Source organism: Jatropha curcas, chromosome 9 (genome assembly GCF_041381405.1).
Source record: "Jatropha curcas cultivar XTBG-Jc1 chromosome 9, XTBG_Jcur_1.0, whole genome shotgun sequence".
NCBI classification, from domain to species: Eukaryota; Viridiplantae; Streptophyta; class Magnoliopsida; order Malpighiales; family Euphorbiaceae; genus Jatropha; species Jatropha curcas.
In genome coordinates, this window is record NC_143159.1 from 27,385,554 (window position 1) to 27,405,967 (window position 20,414).

At 33.3% G+C, this 20,414-nt stretch overlaps 1 protein-coding gene across 4 annotated transcripts; it reads right to left on the minus strand.

Annotated features, from left to right (window-relative positions):
- Positions 1–1,109: 1,109 nt before the first annotated feature.
- LOC105640192 (hypothetical protein) lies at positions 1,110–18,148 on the minus strand. Of its 4 annotated transcripts, none has more exons than XM_037640123.2 (25): positions 17,929–18,148; positions 17,202–17,316; positions 17,049–17,111; positions 16,112–16,213; positions 15,828–15,996; positions 15,581–15,679; positions 14,777–14,923; positions 13,372–13,411; positions 13,088–13,145; positions 12,896–12,978; positions 12,040–12,138; positions 11,810–11,925; positions 11,572–11,690; positions 9,741–9,811; positions 7,551–7,656; positions 7,190–7,329; positions 6,223–6,384; positions 6,041–6,144; positions 5,662–5,837; positions 4,947–5,136; positions 4,548–4,647; positions 3,517–3,685; positions 2,775–2,857; positions 2,603–2,679; positions 1,110–1,591 (listed from the first exon to the last, which is right to left on the minus strand). In XM_037640123.2, exons 1-25 carry the CDS (start codon positions 17,992–17,994, stop codon positions 1,420–1,422), a joined length of 2,826 nt encoding a protein of 941 aa, XP_037496051.1. In that variant the 5' UTR covers positions 17,995–18,148; the 3' UTR covers positions 1,110–1,419. The 4 variants fall into 4 exon arrangements, with proteins under 4 accessions (XP_037496051.1, XP_037496046.1, XP_012079840.1 ...); XM_037640118.2 differs by having other exon boundaries at positions 11,569–11,690; XM_012224450.4 differs by having other exon boundaries at positions 6,223–6,381; positions 17,929–18,147.
- Between the last annotated feature and the right edge of the window lie 2,266 nt (positions 18,149–20,414).

The window sequence follows — 20,414 nt, forward strand, 5'->3', positions numbered from 1 at the left end:
AAGTATGGATGCGTTAACAGACAATAACTGCCGCTTCACGTATCAGGAAATTGACAAGGATAGCGGATATTGGTGATGGAAAATACTGTATACACGTACACGATGTATATATACATGCTCCACTAATATATTAAATCAATAAAAATGGAATATTTTAAATTTAATTTTTTTTTTTCTGCATGTAAGGTCAGAAATACAAATCTCATTTATTAGTTGGATTGTGGAATATTTACTAATTTTAAATTATACCCCCTCCGTGTTCTGCATCCTATAATTTTTGTTTTCGTTTAAGTTGCATATATATTGAAAAATTATTTTTTACTTTGTTTTTTCTAGTATACCCTTATATTAATATTTCATTAAAATTAAATTATTTATATCAAATTATCATTAAAATTAATCAAACTATAGTCAAACATTTGATTAAAGAGAGCTTTCTTTGCTATTTTAATTTTGTTCATATCAAAATTTAATTAATAATAATACTTCATCCGTCTCAAAAAGATAGTCCACTTTCTATTTTTATAGAAATTAAAAAATATGATTAAAGGATAATTTTATGTATATAACATTTCTATTATGCTCATCTTAAATAATACACAAGCAATTATTATATTAGAATAAAGAATAAGAATTAATGAGTTATTAAAAATAAGATAAAGGTACAGTAGACAATTTAAAAATTAACTATGATATAAAAAAAGAAAGTCGATTATATTTTGAGACAAACTAAAAAAAAAAAAAAAAGACTGTTTTTTGAGTCGAATGGAGCATATAATTTTATTATTATAATTATTAATAAAAGAAGCGCATTAAACAAGGAAAAATAGTAAATTTAAATATTATTCACTTAAGAAAAAACAGAATAACAATTTGAGATAAATGAAAACTCTGACAAAAAAAATCTCATGAAACTACTTTATAAATTCCTTGTTTCATGCTATTCAGTAATTATTTTGCATGCTTCACACTAAGTGCTTTTCCAAAAATCATTCTGAACTTTACAATTTAACAAATGCTTCTTCATAAAATCAAGCCAAACTAAGTAATATATAACGTAGAGTTCGACTTCAGGACAAGCAGAGACCAGAATGCTGGACTGATCGGTATGCAGCAAAATTTTCAACTTGCTATTGAGTCCATTGATACAATTCAAACATATATTACACTTCCCCTACGTTAGAAATTTTTGAAAAATTCAAATGCTAGGCCAGAAAGTACAATGCCACTTCCCTGGAACCGAGCTGCTCTCGCTGTTATCATTCCTACTTTTTCTGTAATTGAACTCTACTTCAATAAAATTGTGCTGCCTCAAGCAGGAAAACAAATGTGTATACATATAAGGGGACAAATGCATAATCGTTTCCTCACAGGTTAGCCAAAGCTCTTCACGTTCATCAACTCTGCCCCGAAGTATTATCAATTAATTTTGGGCTTTGGTCGCCGTGGCTTCAAGACAATATAAAGAACGGCGAGAACTGTCAAGAAAGCAGGCATTGTTGTCATATCAAACACCACATGCACTTTCCTCTCTGTGGTGCAGTGAATTGGGTGCAGAAGAGCTATAGTTGAATTTACTTGATCAGCAAACCTGTGAGAAAAACAAGATAATATCAATTGCTTACTCAATTCCCAACCAACCATATTTTCTTTATTAAAAAAGAAAATCAAACAGGCAGAGGAAAAATGTTAGATTGACATCTTCTAGAACAAACATACAGAATAAGTTACCAGAAATTGACACTGTTAGCTATTATCTGGTTTTGCCTCAGGCCAGCCGTTCTATTGCCATCAATGATGGATCAGGCTGATGGTCTGTGTCCATATGAGGTCATGTTCATGGCTGGTTATTCTGGACCAGCGACTTCGCCCCCAGCCAAAAGTCAAGGAGTTCTACTGAATCCTTTCTAGTGGGTGATGGGTTGGGCAAGGTCTGTGCCCAATGTGAGGTAATATCTATTTTCGGTCCTCTTGGGCTAGTTATTTTGCTTCTTTAAAAAGGTAACTATACAGAAAGAATACGGGATCTGGCCTATAAGCTACCAGGCTTGCTCAGTTTTCTCTGATACGGGATTTAGCTCAACCCTAATCAATCAAAAATCCTTGAAAACTTTACTACATAAGTAGACCATCACTAGAGCGAAAGTGCAAATAACAAGAAATAGGGAACAGGATGGTGATGGTTGAGGGTGTTGAAGGTTGTGACAACAGTCTGGTTGCGTGATGTTTGTTGAGGGGAAGCTTGTCTTCAAATCAGTTTTAACTGTTAGCAAGAAACTCAGTAAGGCTGAGTAAGTGGAAGAAATATGTGAGTTTGAGTTTATATATGATAGAAAAGGTAAAGCATGGCTGATATTTTTTGTACTTAGATCTCTTGTAACTAACAGATGTATTGGCATCTGTGAATGAAAAGTATAGCCACTCTTTGGAGGTTCAGTTACATAACCTGTTTTTGCAGTGTGTGCTGTGAGTGTTCTCTTCCCTATCCATTTCTGAACAAGAGATATGTTTCTGAATTCTGTTTTAAGGGGGGGGAAAAAAAAAAAAACAAAATCTGCATTGATCCTATGGATGTAATGAATGCTAGTAGCAAGTGCCTAACCCTTTGGAAGCATCCTCTAAGGTATAAAGAAGTCGCATGGCATCCACATAACGCAATTCTCCAGTAATGGTTGAGATCTGCAAAGACAATAAGATACAAATTAAGATGATTCTACAAATGCTTATTAGGAAATGTAACTAATATAATAATTCTGTAGAAAAGGGGTACTCACCCTTCTCCACAGGCTAACAACGTAATTATACTTGTTCACAAGCTCTTGCTCTTTGGACTGAAAGAGCCTGAATGTCTTTTCAGCTGGAATTTGTTAGGTCTTTCCAATAGCAGTACAAATGCAGCAGCATATAGCCTTAGATGCTTCATTTAATAAATCAGAAAATACCATTGATGGGTAGTTTTTCAAGGGTGAAAACTTGAAAATATAGACTACCATCATAATAAAAAGAAGAGGCAAGAGGGTGCAAGCAGATAAACAAAGGATTGAGATATGGGTAGCAAATTCCTAATTGATTATGTAGTCCCTAGCATCCCAGACTCCCAGCATTAATACTGTCCAGATAGAATTTTTATTTCATAATAGTTCTAAGAGAAATTCCATGTGCAGATGGATGACCAATGAAAACCCAATCAAATTCATGAAGATAAGCCTTAGACTCTTACAAATGGAAGGGTAGGGGGTGAATCATGCAAGAGATTAGAATCCATGAAGATAAAAGTTGTGTGAATTAGGTTTACTTGGGCTTGGGCCAACCAGTGCTAAAACGTTAGTACTAACCAATTAGCTAGCTACCTTTCCACACAAATGCCCTTTATGGAGTTGGCATTTAATCAATGTTGGATTCTTAACAGACTCCAAACATTATATAAGATGAAAAACTAAAAAAGCTGAGAATTTTGGCCCCTAGAACATAAGAAATTTTCTTCTAGTTATTCAATTGCTATAAAGATAAGGATACATGTAGGCTCCAAGAAAAGACGGTGAATGGCTGAATTGACCAGTTGGATAGATTCTTCTAGAGTTGTGATTATATAGCTACGAGCAATTGTATCAGACTGAAATTGTGATATGTGCCAACCTTGAGAAGTTACAGAAATAGGATTGCAACCCACAGACCATATCCAGTCCTGCCAAAGTTGCAAGCAATACCATATGAATAGTGGTACAGAAGATGCAAACTCATTTAATAAAATCCACCAGGGGTCAAGTTACAAAGCACAAGAATACAAATGCATGAGCATGTAAAGGATCCATGCAGATATCTGTATGAGAAAGAGAGAGAGAGAAGAATAAATTATGAGCACATAATGCCTCTAGACACAACATGGTAATATTGATAGTATAAATACCGATGCTCTCAGAACTTTGAATTTCTAAAATAAATCCTACAGCTTATAAAATGATGATCTGCAGATAAATATACAGAGGAAAAAAAAGGTGCATTTAACAACTTATTAATCACAGGTACATGGCTGCATGGTTTTATCTGATAAACTAAAAAGAATATTTAAGCAATTAGTATATGTTGAATGCTCGACAAAGTGGATAATAAAGCAGATTCCATATTAGCTTGCAAAGGCTTATCTTAATATATACAATTTGAAAAAGATTTGCATATGTCTAGCATGTCACAGGATATAGATAAAAAAAACCATTACATTTCAAGAAAAACAAGACTAATAAAATATAAGGGAAATCGAAATATAATTTGAACATTTAGGCCCGAAGTTGAGCAACTTTGATGTCGCTAGACCACCAAAAATCAAGCCTGAATAAAGCCAACAAATTAAATATAATTTCTATGAGAATTTAAAATATAGATGTGCTATGTTAAACCTCTGACAGAATGTTATCAATAAAACTGAAACACGAAAAGATTACTGCATTCTCCAAATTTCTTTAGATCAGAAGCTTCACAGTTTCATCATCATCACATCAAGTATGTGTAAATGAAGTAAAATAAGGATTCCCCAGAACACAAATTAATACCTCAATTGCAGTTTCATGAGCATGGCTATAGACAATGTGAAGGGGAAGTAAACCAGCCAGATGTTCGGAAACAGCAGCAATAGCAGCTTTTATGGGTCTCCTGGATTGCGCAAAAAGAGGAACACAACAACTAAATTTGTTAGATTGCAAATTCAGTTAAAAATTATAAATATGAGTACCAAAGTGTAGTATTGCAATTGTACTTGTGCTCATTTCTCAAGGAGGGGATTATGCCGATATGTCAGTTTCGAAAAAAATTAAACCAATTAGAAAAGAACAAAGCATGCAAGAGTTCCCCCTTAGAAGAAGTAAAATTCTCTGGAGAACTAGTAAACTAAAATAGGAGGCTTAGGAATAAATTCATCAAGAACTCAAAATTAGAATGACAATTATTCTGACCTTAAATCCCATAGAAGTGACTGCCCATTACACTGAAGATGGCTTTCCCAGGATGATTGCTCCGACTGGACAACAATCACCATGTCTGAAAGAGCCTTTGCTTGATAGTGTTTGTCAACCAATAATGGCTCTCCATGAATGAACCAAAAGATAGGAACTTCAAGCATAGACCTGCTATTGGCATGCGCTCCTGCATTATTGTAACTGGGGGTAAACATTTTTAACTTCACTTGAATGATAAAAATATGACTGGAGCTGTAACAATTTATGCAATGAAATTCACAAGCAAACTAGCAAGAGAAAAATGAAAAATGCAAACACAGGAAAATAAAAGTTTAAACAAAATCTAAAAGCTTAAAATAAATAAATAAATAAATAAACAAGCTTAAGCCAGCACAGACACTAACAAAATCCCAGGAATTGCATGGCAAGAGTATAAGATGATTAAGATCAGTTATAATGCAACAATCTTCCATAATGAGGGCAACAACGACTCTCTGATCAGCAGAAATTGTAGCCACAGATTCACACCTCAAATTTCTAATGAACAAACACAAATAAATGAAACATTCAAGGATCTCCAAAGAACCCAATGCTCTGCATCATGTTCATGTCCCATGTAGGCTTATCCTCAAATTAAAAAGTTCTGATAATCATTGTTTTGATCAGTTAGATTAAGAACAACTTGAGAAAAGTTCATAAGTGAATAGATAACCTTTGAGAGAACCATGGTCATTCAACTTCTGCAACTGATATTGGAGAATGGAGGAATCAAGGTAGGATCTTATGGTCTTCCTATATGTTCCATTAACAAGCAATAGTGGAACAGCTGCTGCTCTTCGCGCCACTGAAAAGGCCATTGCCAAAGCAGGATCTTCTGATAGCGGTAATCTACAGACAGCTTCAAACTTATGTATAAGTTGAAAAGAAGAACCAAATTATTTAGAGTATGGAAGCTAAACATAAAGGGAATCATCCAAAAGAGCATTAATACCAGAAAACAAAATAAAAAAATTGTCTTCGTTTCACCCAGTGTCTAATGCAAAAGGAAATTATCAGGGCATTAACTTGAAAGAAACACAAGGAATACTTACAGGTTCTGGCTGAAAATAGGTTTTTGTGAAGGCAACAACAAAGAGGAAAGCCCATTCATGATAGCCTTGAGATCCACAGGTAGTTGTTTAATGTTTCTGACTTTCTGCATCCATAAATTGCAAGTAAATACAAATTGCAATCAAGAAAAAGCTCCTATAAAAATACAGAAAAGGCATCATACCTCTTGTGTGATGAAGAACAACTGAAAGGATATCTTCTCATAATAGTGGAAAGCACCATCAGCAATTGAAGGTGAAATTATGTGTCTCATGGAACCCCACAGTGTTGCACCTAAATGTGCCAGAAAAGTATCCCGTGCAACAGTGTAGTTTTGAAACTCCTGCTAGAACAGTAAAATGTAATGAAGATAAAGTTTTCTAATTCAAAGGCCAGATGACAACTTGAACTTACATAAATATGATAGAAAGAGATGAAACCCAAAACCCAGGCAATGAAATTTCTATCTATCCAATAAACCTACAAAATTATTTGTAGAGTATCCTAAAAAAAGAAACGAAGAGACAGAGGGGAGACCACTTGCATTATATTTCTGAATCAATCATATATTCCAATCAAAGTGTAAATTTACCTATCCCACTTTGATTTAAAGAGCACAAACCTAGGTTTTACATTCTCCATTTCGGATCATGCCTACAGCCTTTAAATCAGATGATAAGACTTAATTGGTCCAGTACCAAAACAATACATAATCATCAACTTAGCTCAACTACGCTTAAATAAGCCTTAATCCCAAACTACTTCAAGTTGACTATAAGGATCACGCTCCATTCCACTTAGTTTAAGGAAAATATATAATGCAGAATGAACATAGAAGAGCAACATATTAAGAAAAATTAGGCTAGTTTTTAAGGTCGCAGCAAGGTAAAATTACTTGACGTTTTCTGATGCCAAATAACTGTCTTTTGGTATGAAATAAAACAAATCCATTTTTTTAAGATAGAAAAAATTTCAAAATATACCGTAATAATCCCCATGTAAAGACCATTTGGTATGCTAACACGTAGTGGTCAAGTATTTGTCTTGCAGGGCAAGAGGTTAGAGGTACAAACCCTGATAGCCCCATTCTCCATGAAAGATTTCTGAAGCAAACATAATCAATAGGGAAAAAAGGACCATGGGTGGCATACCTCATAAGTATCAGTGAAAAGATTCCAATTTTCCATGCGCTTTAATGCCTCTATAGCCTTCCTTTTATGACTTTCATCATATTCATCACCTTCAAAAGATTGGAGCTCATTTTTCAAATCTTGCATTCTCTCATCAAGCTCTGAGATTGTAAATATTGGAATTAGAGGTACATTAACCAACCATAGTTCACATTAGTTACTGTGAAATAAAAAATTCTTGACCATAAGTGTCCTGTCTTCTTTATGCAGAAGAAAAAACAGAATCAATGATATGTAAAATAAAAGCATAGGACAATCTTCAAGTAGGAAATGAACTAAACTAAGAGCATTACAATCAAAAAGAGAAAATAACAAAGACTACCTTCACAAAGAGCTAGTTTAACTTTCCTTCCCTTGCAGTGCTTGAAAGCAAAAAGCTCATAAATATCTATCTCTGCCAGAAGAATATCGATGGCTTGATGATCTTTCTGTAGTATTAAAGTGCATAATCAATTTAGACTAAGAACAATAAAAAACTTAGAGAGCTCAACTCTCATAGCTCCGACTAACAGGAATCATAATAACACAATAATTTATATGTTCATGCATCAGTTTTTACAGAAACAGAACCAGAGAGTGAAAAAGCAACTGAAAAGTATACAGATGGATGCATCCCTATGATGCACCAACATATAAAAAGTTGCCCAAGCTATGAAGAAATGCAATATAATTTCAATCAACAACCTAGCAACTCTTTGACAGCCACTTTGCAACATGCATAGAGGACTCATGAAGCAGACAAGCGATACTGAATCCCCCCTGACACTGAGCACAGAGGATGGCTAGTAGATACAATATTTCAATACAAGCACCATTAGAACTCATTAGTTACTCTCATGGGAACTCCTGGCTAGCTAAAGGTTGATCAGAAATGAATTATGCATTTGAAGGCTTAGAAATTTATGCACAGATAATCAAGACTTTGATCATATAATAGCCTTTGAGGAAGCAGATATTATCTTGCTTTATTCTTAATGTGGCTTACAACTATTGGTTTGTTGGAGAAACACTTTATGGGATGATAAACTTCTTTCCAAATTTTGCTGTAAATGTGTTAGGAGCTCAGATGACAATCCAACTTAGGTTAAGCAATTTATTAAATATGGTACAGAAATATTTACTAGGTATTTAATTTTATCTTTTGTTATTGCTCAGTTCCAGTATTCCCACGTGTCCATAAACATGGGATTAGTCGCTTTTAAATTTTGGTTCGCAGTTTCCCTTAGTTTTAGTGGGTGGTTGTAGTATATCGGTAGTTATGCTTCCAATAATCATGGGATTATTTTTCTCCTCTTGCTATTATCAACTATATGAAAAGAAGGCAAGCAGCATTTAATTCGAAGGTTGATTCCTAAACTCAGATAACAAGCTCCTACTTACTTCTTGTTAACGAAGGTAAAAAAGGTAGAACAACTCACAAACACCAGTTTCCCACAGACCCTATCCTAGAACCTGTAATTACAAGACTTGTAACACAATTGTATATTCAGGATAACAAAATGATTCTCTTTTTCTGTATTAAGTTGACACAACTTTGGCACTCTTTTATCATATCTTTCCCAAAGAATAAATAAATAAACATATAAGAAAAGAATTACAACCAACAAACTGTTTCCAAAAGGACAGTTTGCTTCCCAATATGAAGCGTAATTTTGAATATTAAAACAAAGATCTACAGATCCGTGTTGGATCACCAGACTTATGACTGATTGCTCTACAAAAATGCAAGTCATATGGATGGCAGATTGACAGTTCAGAAGACCAAAGGAAAAGTTATCACTTCACCTGAATAAGAAAGCATAATTTTCTGATATAGGCACAGTACTTTGACAGCTCCATTTGGAAAATAGGAAAATGCAACTCAGAATACTCGAACTTGATATTCAAGCCCAACTTCATAACATTTACTCATATTTAATCCTATTTTTGATACTCAAACCTTACAGCTTACAGCTAAATTGTGAAAAGAAACAAGTCCTAAGAAACATTGGCTCCTCGAACCTTACAGCTTTTCACAATTTCGTACTTTCCATTGAGCCCCACCTAAGTTTGCTTTTAAGGCCAGGATAACTTGGTTTTAGTACCTAATGATATCGATTAAAAACTGTTTTTGTTTCCTATATAGGCCAAAAAAAATAATTGAATATAGTTAAGAATGGGATTTTAGTGAGTGCCTTTAAGATTTTCTAGGACTGGTGTCATACGGTCCAGAGTCACAGCATTATGTCCACATGCGAGTTTAATACAACTGACAAAAATATTTTAATTGCAAAACTTTGCAGCTTTAGGTACTTGACTTACAAAAGTAAAAGTTTGTAGATTATATTGTGAAAACTACAAAGTTTTTTTAGCAGAAAACCTATATTTAATCCCTTAATGTAGGTAAAATTAGTTTTTGCACCAACTCCAAACAACACCATGATCCCATCATGAAAGGCTTCTATTTAACATAAAATGAACTGAAACAAACTCCAATAATGAAAGACTTATTATTTCATCCTAAGTTACATACATCACCAAATACTGCAAACTTTTCCTGAATTGCATCTTGTAAGCGATCTTCAGCTTCATCTTCTGAAATCTCTGATCCCACAAAGAAAGAGAAATATATTATTGACCATAAGCGGGTGATTCGGCAAAAAACTAAATGATCCATTATTCAACAAGACCATAGAACTCTCATAGAAATAAATCTTTTACAAAAAAAGTGTACTTATAGACCAACATATATACCCAGTAAGATAAACAATGATAGAGTCCACGGGGCAAATAAAAGTAATAAATTTTTTTGGCTTTTTAGAATCATATAGGAACAAGACACAGGATGGAGATAACACACAAACTAAATAACATGAAAGGTGGAAGATATTAGGCAAACTAAGTTCCATATAAGACCTCATACTATCATATGGAAATATAAACATTTTTCACAGCATACAAAAAAATTGAGACAAGAAAGCACTGGAACCCCAAGAGACAAATCCATGACCAAAAAAAAAAAAAAGAAAAGAAAAAAGAAAAAAGAAAAAAAAAAGAAGAAGAAAAAAAATTATGATTTTCATATGATTTTCATGAGTGCAAAGAAACAAGTGTTTGACTTTCATGATCATTCCTTTCATTCAGTTAACAAAACTTGAAAATTCAAAATGCTGCTCAAGGTAAGAGCTTTAGCGTGGTTTGCAATTCTTCAAAAGGTTAATATAATGACTCATTTCAGAAAAGGAGGCCTAATAAGGCTTCGTGTTCTGATTGGTAGGCTGTAAGCATAATGAGTCTCTAGAGTAAAACCCTAAGTGCTCACGCCAAAAATATTTAATTGAACCAAATATTGAGCCTACAACCTTATATACAGATAAAAATGGAAAATGATAAATAGTCCTGCCACTACTAAAATATAAAACTCCCAGACAACCCTACTAAAATATAAATGTATTAAATAAGTTTCCTACTACTAAAAACAGAATAATAACTACCAAGAGGTCCCTCTCTTCAGATGGACTAGGATCATGGTCTAACTCGGGTTACTCCAAGAGGTGGAATATAAACCACATAAATATTCCCTTGCTTTTGAAGAGTAGGACCTTGAATGAATAGAAGCAGAACTAGGAGAATCAAAGAAAATAGCAATCAAATGATATTGCTTCCCACCCCACACCCCCCCCCCCCCTCTCTCTCTTTCTTTTCCTTCCTTTCTATCTCTCTTCGCCGTACCTCACTCTCCAAGAAACATCTATATTAATCAATGGGTTCACCAATTTCCTCATCATCTCCAGAAGCTCACTTGTTTTTACGTTATGACATCCTGAGGTGGCTCTGCGCATCGGGGACTTCTGAAAATCAGGTACTATGAAATTCTTTAGAGACTGTTGTTACTTCTGTATGAAGAGGATTTGGCAGTAGAAAGGATGCTAAAATTATTTTAAATTGTCTCTCTTTTCTCTCTTTTTTGCAGCATTGATGGAAAGGAATGATCAGATTTTCAGAAAGCGCAGTATCTTTTCTTCTGCTGTGAAGCAAAGCAGTTTTGTTAGCTTCTCTAAGTACTTGTGCTTCAGGTGCCTTCAGAGGAGTGCATGAGTAGTATTTGTTTTATTTTGAGGGCATTACATTTTAGTCCAATTTTGGCGTTCCAAGTTGTTTGTTTTGAATAGCCTCCACTTTGTAATTTTTTGTTGTCTCCCTCTATTAGAGGAAAAGTATAGGAAAAGCATATGAATAGATCCTAACCTCAAATGCACCTCACATGACAGTGCAGCAATGCCACTGTGGCCAATGAAACAATTGCAAACAAGAATGCAGGAGAATGTAGAAGCATTTGATGAAAGTAGAACTGTCAGTACCACCTGCAACTGCACCAATGGTTTTTGTGACATTAGGCAAACTAAGCTCCGTACGCACACCTTCTCCACCAACAGCAGGACCCCAGGAGAAAGGACCTGCAGTTAAATCAACAAAAGCCCACCTGATAAAGAATAAGTTAGTATTTGCACCTCCACAAGATATGTGCAAATGAATGTGAGTGAGAATGTGAGTGTGTGTGTGTGGAGAGAGAGAGAGAGAGAGAGAGAGAGAGATTTACACCTGTCCCTTCCAATCCATGTATCTGTAAGACATTCTTCATGAAAATCACTAAAGTCTCCAGATTTTAACTCCTTTTCAAGAGTAAGTTTCATATCCTCATTCTTCCCTTTTAATAACTAAACAAATATGGAGAAAGAAAGAACACATTAAAAGATAGAATTAACCTTGGTATTTTTATTCTTCATTCAATTTGCTTTTATGTCAAAGTAATGCTGAAAAAGAGAATATACCTGTAGAACTCTATTCTGAATGATATCAGAAGTGTCCTTCCCCTGATATAACTTCTCAACATTATTGAGTGCGTTCAAAAAAATATTGTACCATTCCACCTGAGGTTATTCAAAAATATTCCTTAATAATTATGTGTATCCTTGTAATGCTAAAACTCTTTCATCTTTCATTTCATAATAGAATCAAGTCAATCAACCAATATCTGTAGAAAAAAGAATATATAAATATAATGTGCATGTTTGAAATAGGAAGGAACCACCGAGATATATATTCCTTTCAGTGGAGAGTAGGAAAACAAATCACCTAGCTACTGAACATTACCAAGTTGAATGAAATTTGAATAAAACATTCATCTCAAGAACTCTGCAAAAATATGTAGCAGGCAACATCCCTAGCATTAAGGACTGATAAAAACAGAGTAAAAGAAGGTGATAGATGGTAAATTAAATTGCAAAAGAAGATTTGCCTGGTACATTTACTGAGCTAGGCAGTAGGTTCCTATCAGTTTTCCTAAAAAAGGCAAGAGGCCTTTTTCAGCATAGCATTCTCCACTGAAACCCAGGAAGAATGCTTCCACTATACTTAATTACTATTTCTTCCACAAACAGAGCATTGGATCCACCATGTGGTCCTATTTAGAAACAATAGCAAACAACTTAGAAGGCTCAAATCATAAACCTTCAAATATCAACATGCCACTTTCCTATCACTCAGAAAGTGTCTCTTTCTTTCAGCTATTAAACATTCTTATCTTCTACTAGATAAAGAAAACTAAAATATAACAGTTGGAGCATGTTAAGCAGAAATATTATATGTGATACACAAGTTACAAATTTAAGTTGAAAGAACACTAACTGTATCAGTGTCCTCAGTTATTGTCCATGCAAATTTGGTCATTGGATGCTTTTCATACAAAGGTCTCTTAGTCTTCTCAAGTTCTGCAAATTGTTTTCAGAACGTTTATTTTCATAAGCACAATATAAATGAATAGGATTCATAATATTTCAAAAAAGAAAAAGAATGACATGTATTAGAGGCATTTCATACCAAGAACAGTTTCAGGAATGCTTCCTGACTGAAGAATTTTTGTTTGCAAACTCCTATCCTGAGATATCCCATAAGAAAATAAATAAATAAATAAGTCAGTTTTGAAGCTGGTTCTATAAATACGACAACGGTAATTAACTAAACTAGCAAATTTACCAATGATAATAAGTTACTTTCTAAAATCGAACTTGGAAAAAGTCATAATTGAACCTTATAGATCGTATAATTCTTGAAAAATAGCAACAAGTACATCATAGAAGCAAGGAACAAAGAGAAAATAATACCTCCTTCAGAAAATTTATTTCAGACTCTGATAATCCTCTCCTGTCATTCCAAAATAACATAGCTGAATAAGCTAAATTAATAACTAAATAACAATAAGGAGAGGGCATGATCAGAAATGTAAACTATGTGTCAAATGATTCTTCTAACCAACAAGACATATCAAACTGCATGCCTAGAGCAAGAGCATCCATATTGAAAGTTTAGGACAGTGCCATCAGTTTGATCTCCCACCCACCCCCTTCTTTTTTGCTCAACCATTTCTAAGCCTGGTGCTATACTGTGGATTATGATCACATCATAATTTCATACTATAACGTTTTCAGCTTTCAATGAAAAAATTGAGTGAAAAAGTACTAGACAAATAAACACAAGAAAAGGACATTATTAACTGTCACCTTAGCCTAGAGATAAACTTGAGGCTATCGAGGAGTAGCCCAAGTTAAGAACCTCCCAAGTAGAATCCCACTCCTACACTACTCAAAAAAGAAAAGGGCATCGTCCATGTTCACAAGATAATTGATTAAGCACTTAAGATCACAATGTTTAGAACTTTTTTTGAAAAAATTAACATTTTCCAAGTCCAATCCAATCCACCAAATCAAGCAAACCCTCACACAAAGGGCTGCTGAAAATCAGGATGTTAAATATGGGATTATGGTAGGATGGCAGAATGGAAAAGTAAAATTTTGTATAATTGTAAAATACCAGCTGAGTTGAAAGGAAAGTTTATAAGACAGATTCAACCAAAAATGAAATATTGAAATACAGTATTGTCATGACAGAAAGGAAAATGCCAACTCTTGACTTGAGGTAAAAGTGCACGTTGGAAGTCTCTCATCGGAATAACTAGCTAACAAACGATCGTTTAAATACAAGAACATATAGAATTAATGCCTCCAGGTTTTGTGTTGGGTATGGTATCAAACCCGTGAGTGTCAGTACTTACAAGGACCATGAACGTTCTACCCAGCTTCTTGTGCTCCTCCAATGCTATACTAAGATGGACAAATAGAAATACAAGAATGGACTGGATATGGAATTAATGCAGTTGTAAAAGGTCAAAATGACACCCGCTAAGAAAAAGTTAAACAGAAGGAAGATTGATATGGTTTCAACATGTGCATCACATGCACCAATAACAAAATTTGACTATATTAAAGTTGCAAAAGACAAGTTAGTGAGGACAGGTAATGAAAAAGGATATACTGGTCCTAGATATTTCAAAAGATCTAATCCTAAACCAAGTGGAATAGTAGAGACCCCAAACAATTTGGGACAGAGGTTTAGTTGATTTGATTATTCCTAGAATTGAAGAAAATGCATTCAAATTGGGTATATATTGTTCAATATCTAACTCGTGCATTGATAAAGAAAAACAAACTTATGATAAAAAAAAATACACACCTATATCCATATTTTCTCTTTAAGGTATTCTTGGGATTCAAAATGAAAATGTTATATGCATTTTCAAGTTGAAGATATTCTACAAGGCTAGTAAAAAGAACGTCCATCATGTCCATATCCACTTGCCAAAGGACATCTCCATCATCCCTGTCACGACAAACCAAAACATTACTGGACTCAGTAAGGAGATAAACAAAAAAAAATGTTCAAATATCAAAAATAAATAAATAAACAAATATAAAACATTGTGTGGAAGAATCTCCAGAAAAACAACATAGTATCTTTGCTAAATACTACAAAAATTAATTGATATCAATCATATGAGTTTGGCCATGATTTTGTTTTCATTTTCACTAGGATATTGGATGACATAAAAAGACAAAATCAAAACCAGAATTCATAGGGGTGCATCAACAAGATGTTAATTACATGTTTCCCAAGGAAAAGAATTTATCAAGCATGGTGATTGGCTCATCAAAACTATTAATAATCAATATTATCTTTATTTTAAAATACTTCCTTTGGTCTTCACATTACAATATCTTTGTTCACTGCAGCAAAAAGAAAACAATAACCTCTAACTATCCATTATTAGTTATGCTTGTCCTGTAAAAACCAAGAAGGTTTGTAGATGACTGCAACTTTACTAACAACCTTGTTGATCATGTAGGATTAAATAATGCATGTGCATAAGTGCAAAAAAAATAAGAAAGACTTTGCATAGCCAGAAAATGAGGGTTGCCTCATAGGAGGAGGAGGGGAAGAGAGAGCAAGAGAAAGAGAAAGGGATTGTATGAATTTCACCTCTTAGTAGATACATCATCCTTGTGAGCAAAAACGTTGATGGCATGCTCAAAGATAGAAGTAACCTTTTCACCCATTTGAATGGCATGAACTGAAAAACTGCAGAACCAATGTTATTATCATGCCATAAGCAGAAAGTCCTCATTATTCAGAGTAGATTGAACAACATCTTTAAATGAAACTAGTCCAAAAATGAAGGGAAAAAAAATAAAAAGGAAAAGAAATACATGGTACAGAGTAACATTACTTGTAATTTATGTGACTGACAATGGGAAGATGGTGACGTTGCTCTTTATCTACACTAATTTTGTAAAATGGGGTGAGCACTTCTCCAATTTGTGGAATTCTTGTATGTTCAAAGATGTGATCAATTTTCAAGAACCAGCGCTCAAGTTCTTCTGGATGAAGCTTGAATTCTAAAAATAACCATTACAAAACCAGCCAAGTATCAAAATAACTACTAAAAGGAGAAGAATTTGACAAAAAAAATAAACCATTGAAAAAATAGTGATGGCAGATAAAGTAATATACCTTGGTTCCCTTTTCCTTCAAATCCTATGAAAACGAAATTCACAGGAACTGGGAGGTACATAGAATCCACTTCCTGAAGCCCTAGATAATTTGCAATATTACCTGAAATACAGATTAAGAAAAAAAATATATATTGGAGATCTTGAATGCCAAGTTATCATATTTCAACTCACAAAAAGAAACAATAGTTTGGTTAACCTTATCTAACAAATAACAAACCTAGAGGTATCAATAGAACTCGTTTTCATTGTTATCAAGTGTTAGTTGCCAACCAGTGATGTTCATTTGTATCTTATTTTCTTAAATCATATTATTTTCTTAAACAGCATAGTACAATAACATGCAACAAAACCAAAGATCTGTCAGGATTAGAACTTTGTATAAGGATTGCAAGCAATCCATGCATAAAGATGAAAATATTGGAAATTCTTATCTCATATAACTGGAAATATAATCTGGAAAAGAGAAAAAGTGAATGTGAGCTTTTAGTTCCTCGGTAGACCATGAAAAAGAAAAAAAAAAAGGTGAAAAATGGTTCTATTTTCAAACATCTGGCATGTATCACACCATCTGAGTAAAGGAAAACTGCTGCTAAATGTGTTTATAGATCCTCCAGTTCATGTGGGCTGAGAGAAGAAGCCCAAGCGCACTAGAACACCTGAACTAATGCGTCAGATAAAAACTCCAAAGCACTTTACCATCCAAACCCAAGGGCATGAAGTTCTATTTATAGTCAATTCTACAAAGGTGTTCAAGGCCAGAACAAAAGGTTCCAATCATAGGAATCATAATTTAAAATTTATAAGTTACAAAGTTCTGCTAGAAGAAGTTTCATAGATTATTTTTCTGTGTATGTTATTGGTAGAAATTAGATAAATAGATTAAATTTGCCAGTTTATTTTTTCAAAACCAACAAGAGTGAGACACATGGAATTACCCGCCCTAGTGTAATTGAAAGCTCCCATTTTTCCAGGGCTTGAAGATTCCAGATCATCAAAATCTGTTGCAACAAAACAAAGGCATCCCATTACTCAAGTACTTTCAGAGAAAGGAGCATGTAAAAACAGTAATAAACAAGATTTTAACATACCGCCGCGTATAACAGACTCACTCCAAAACCTACTCTTCTCTTTGAGATTAAATAAAGAAAATACTGATGATCTGCCTGTCTTCCGAGTTCCAACAGGAGAACTGGTAACCCCATACTGGTACACATTACAAAGGATATTATTAATAACATGTTACAATCCTAGTTGCAAGACAAGATTTACTTGGATACCACATTGGAAGCATGAGATTTCAACGTGGGGTTTATATAGACTTTCAGCTCTCCCACCTCATGAGCTAGATTTTGGGGTGTGGTTCTCCCAAGGTTCGTATTGTAACAGGTTTCAATAATTAATCATAAAAGCTAAAATTTTATGCAAAAATATAATACTCATTTCACCTGAAAACATATCATTTCCAGATATCCTCGTTAAAGAGAGGAAAATGGAAGACAATGAAGTAACAGTGCATAAACAATCTCCATGCATGGAGATTCAGCTTTACCCCAAACTATACAATTGATCATCTAACTCAAATTTTCAAGGCGTATATTCTTTGAATATCAGAGGCTAAAACAGACCCAAAATACAAATTTCGTTTCTCATTTGTTCACCATTACAATGTTTCTATGAAATGAAGATTAATCAGTGGGCACATAATCTAAGAAACCCTAATTTTACTCATCACTGAAAACAGTCGTAGTCTTCAGAATCCACAAATCAAAGCCTCCGAAAACAATTAAAACTGCTGAAATAATAAATCTTACTCACCAGTACAAGAGCGCAGACTAAGATGAGAAACCTGCAAGTAGCAGTGACGGATCGACGGTGACGCATCTCTGCTCTCTCTTCAAGTTCAATCGGTCTTTTTATTTTTCTGAATTGCAAACTTGCAATCGCTAATTTATTTTGGAGTGTAACTGCTAATAACCTCGAAAATCAAAATGGCTCTTGTTTTTTCAGAGTCAATGATAAAATGACTCGATTTCCTATTGATTCCGGGTTACAATATATATATATATATATTATACAATGAATCCTTTATTGTGTCGATCTGTAAGTAATGTTAAGTCGGATGATTCTGATTCCTCTGAAATAAAAAGAATCATAAGTAGGAATGAATTAATATTGCAAGATTTTAATAAAGCTATAGATGATTGGGAAATACCTAAAGTAGACAAAGAACAAATTTATAAAATTAGTAAATTTCCTTTATGGAACACAGATTATGTTATTAAAACTGAAGAACGTGATTTTCAATTAAGTAAACCTTTTGAACGGATCATTCTTCTTTCATCAAAAACTTTACAACAACATAAACATAAAAAATATAAATATATTCATATAGGATTAATACAAGTAGGTATAAAACCTTTAACAAGAGAAGGATTAAACACTAGTATATTGGCCGTCGTAAGAGATGCTAGATTTTTAAATTTTCAAGATTCTTTATTAGGATCAGTTGAAACAAGCTTAAGTGAAGGACCGATCTCTTTTGAGGTCTATCCAGATATGACTGTTTCTTTAAATGATCTTAATATTTTAGAAAGTATAATTTTAGAAGTTAAAACTCATAATTATAAAATGAAGCAAGGATCTATTCCAATTGCTTTAATCTATAAAATCCATTATAAAGCTATGAATTCAGCTTTTAGTACTAAATATAAATTACAACCAAAAATTGGAGAAACTAAATTTCTTCAAACTGATTTGACTAAAACCAATACTGTTATACCTAAAACCATCCAATGGAAGGATATCACCTTACCAGAGGAATGGATTTTGGAAGGGATTGTCCCTCCCCCTAAACCAGAACCTATTAAACCAAATGTCAATTTACAGAAAATTGAACAATTTGAAGATGGTAAAGTAACTTTAAAATTTAATAGGAGTCAAAGCTCTAGGTATACAGGATCTACATCTTCTATTGTAACAGATGATGATAAACCAAAAATACCTTCAGTCATTTATGCCAGGTATAAGGAACATGAACCTAAACCAATTCTTCAAACCCTAGTAAAACCTAGGTATTCTACATCAGATATACCTGCATCTAGCCAATCATTTAAAATGAAAGGAGTTGATTATAGTAATATAGTTCCACAGGCATTTTATAACCCTGTTGACAATTATTTAAATCAACAATCTAATTTAGTAAATACTTCACCAGAGTCACCAACAGCTTCAGCCATCACTGAAAATGTTAGTGAAATAAATAGAGAATTAAATGTTTTAACTAAAGAGGATATTAGTAAGGACTTGGTAAAAGAAATTACAAAAACAAAAAATTTAATGAAGTTTAATAACATAGTAAAAACTTATAATTTTGATATCTTAAAAGTAGAATATTTTGAATATCAACTTCAAACTCAGACTAAAATTACATTTTTAGATTGGTTTTCATTAATTTACCATAATAAAAGTCTTAACCCAATAACAATTCGAGATAAAAGACCAGAATGGATTGTAAACTTTAAACTTGTAAGTTTAAATTTGAATTTCATATTTAAATAAATTTATTTATTTAAATTTATAAATTGCTACTACTAAGCCCTGTTAAAGGCTTCTTTCTCTTCTCCCTCCACATTCTGACTTAGTTCTGGGGATCCCAGGCTAAGGTTGCAGGAACCCTCAACCTTAATTAAAATCAAATAATTAAAATTTGGTTGAGTTAATTGATAAATATTAGTTTGTAAATTTATAAGTATGCTCTGTGGTTGCACCTTCGTGTGATCTTCCACATCAGAAATATTGTTCTTGTTTGTTCATAAACATATACTGTTCATTCACTGTTTAAATTAAAACGGATACTGTTCATCTTTAAACAGATACTGTTTAAATTAAAATTCTTTGGTATATCAGCTGGAAACACATAACCTCCTGGTGTTTATCATTGCACTTGATAAACAAGGGAAACTTTGTGCTACAATGCTAAGTACCATATGAATTATATTCATGTTTTTGTAAATTTAAGAGAAAATAATATTTTCATTACAATATATAATATTAATTTAAATATTTTTGAAATATTAATTGATTTAAATAATAGATCTATTTTAGTTGATATGTTTGATATAAATTTGGATAATATAAATCATTTCTTGTTTGAAATGAAATAAATACTTAAATCGGTCGATCTTGGTGATTTATGGTATCAGAGCCTAACGATTTGAGTATTGGTTACTATCACCCAATAAAGTATTAATTTTATACTATATTAATGAAGCTTTTAGCTTTGCCCACTGAGCCGATTCCAT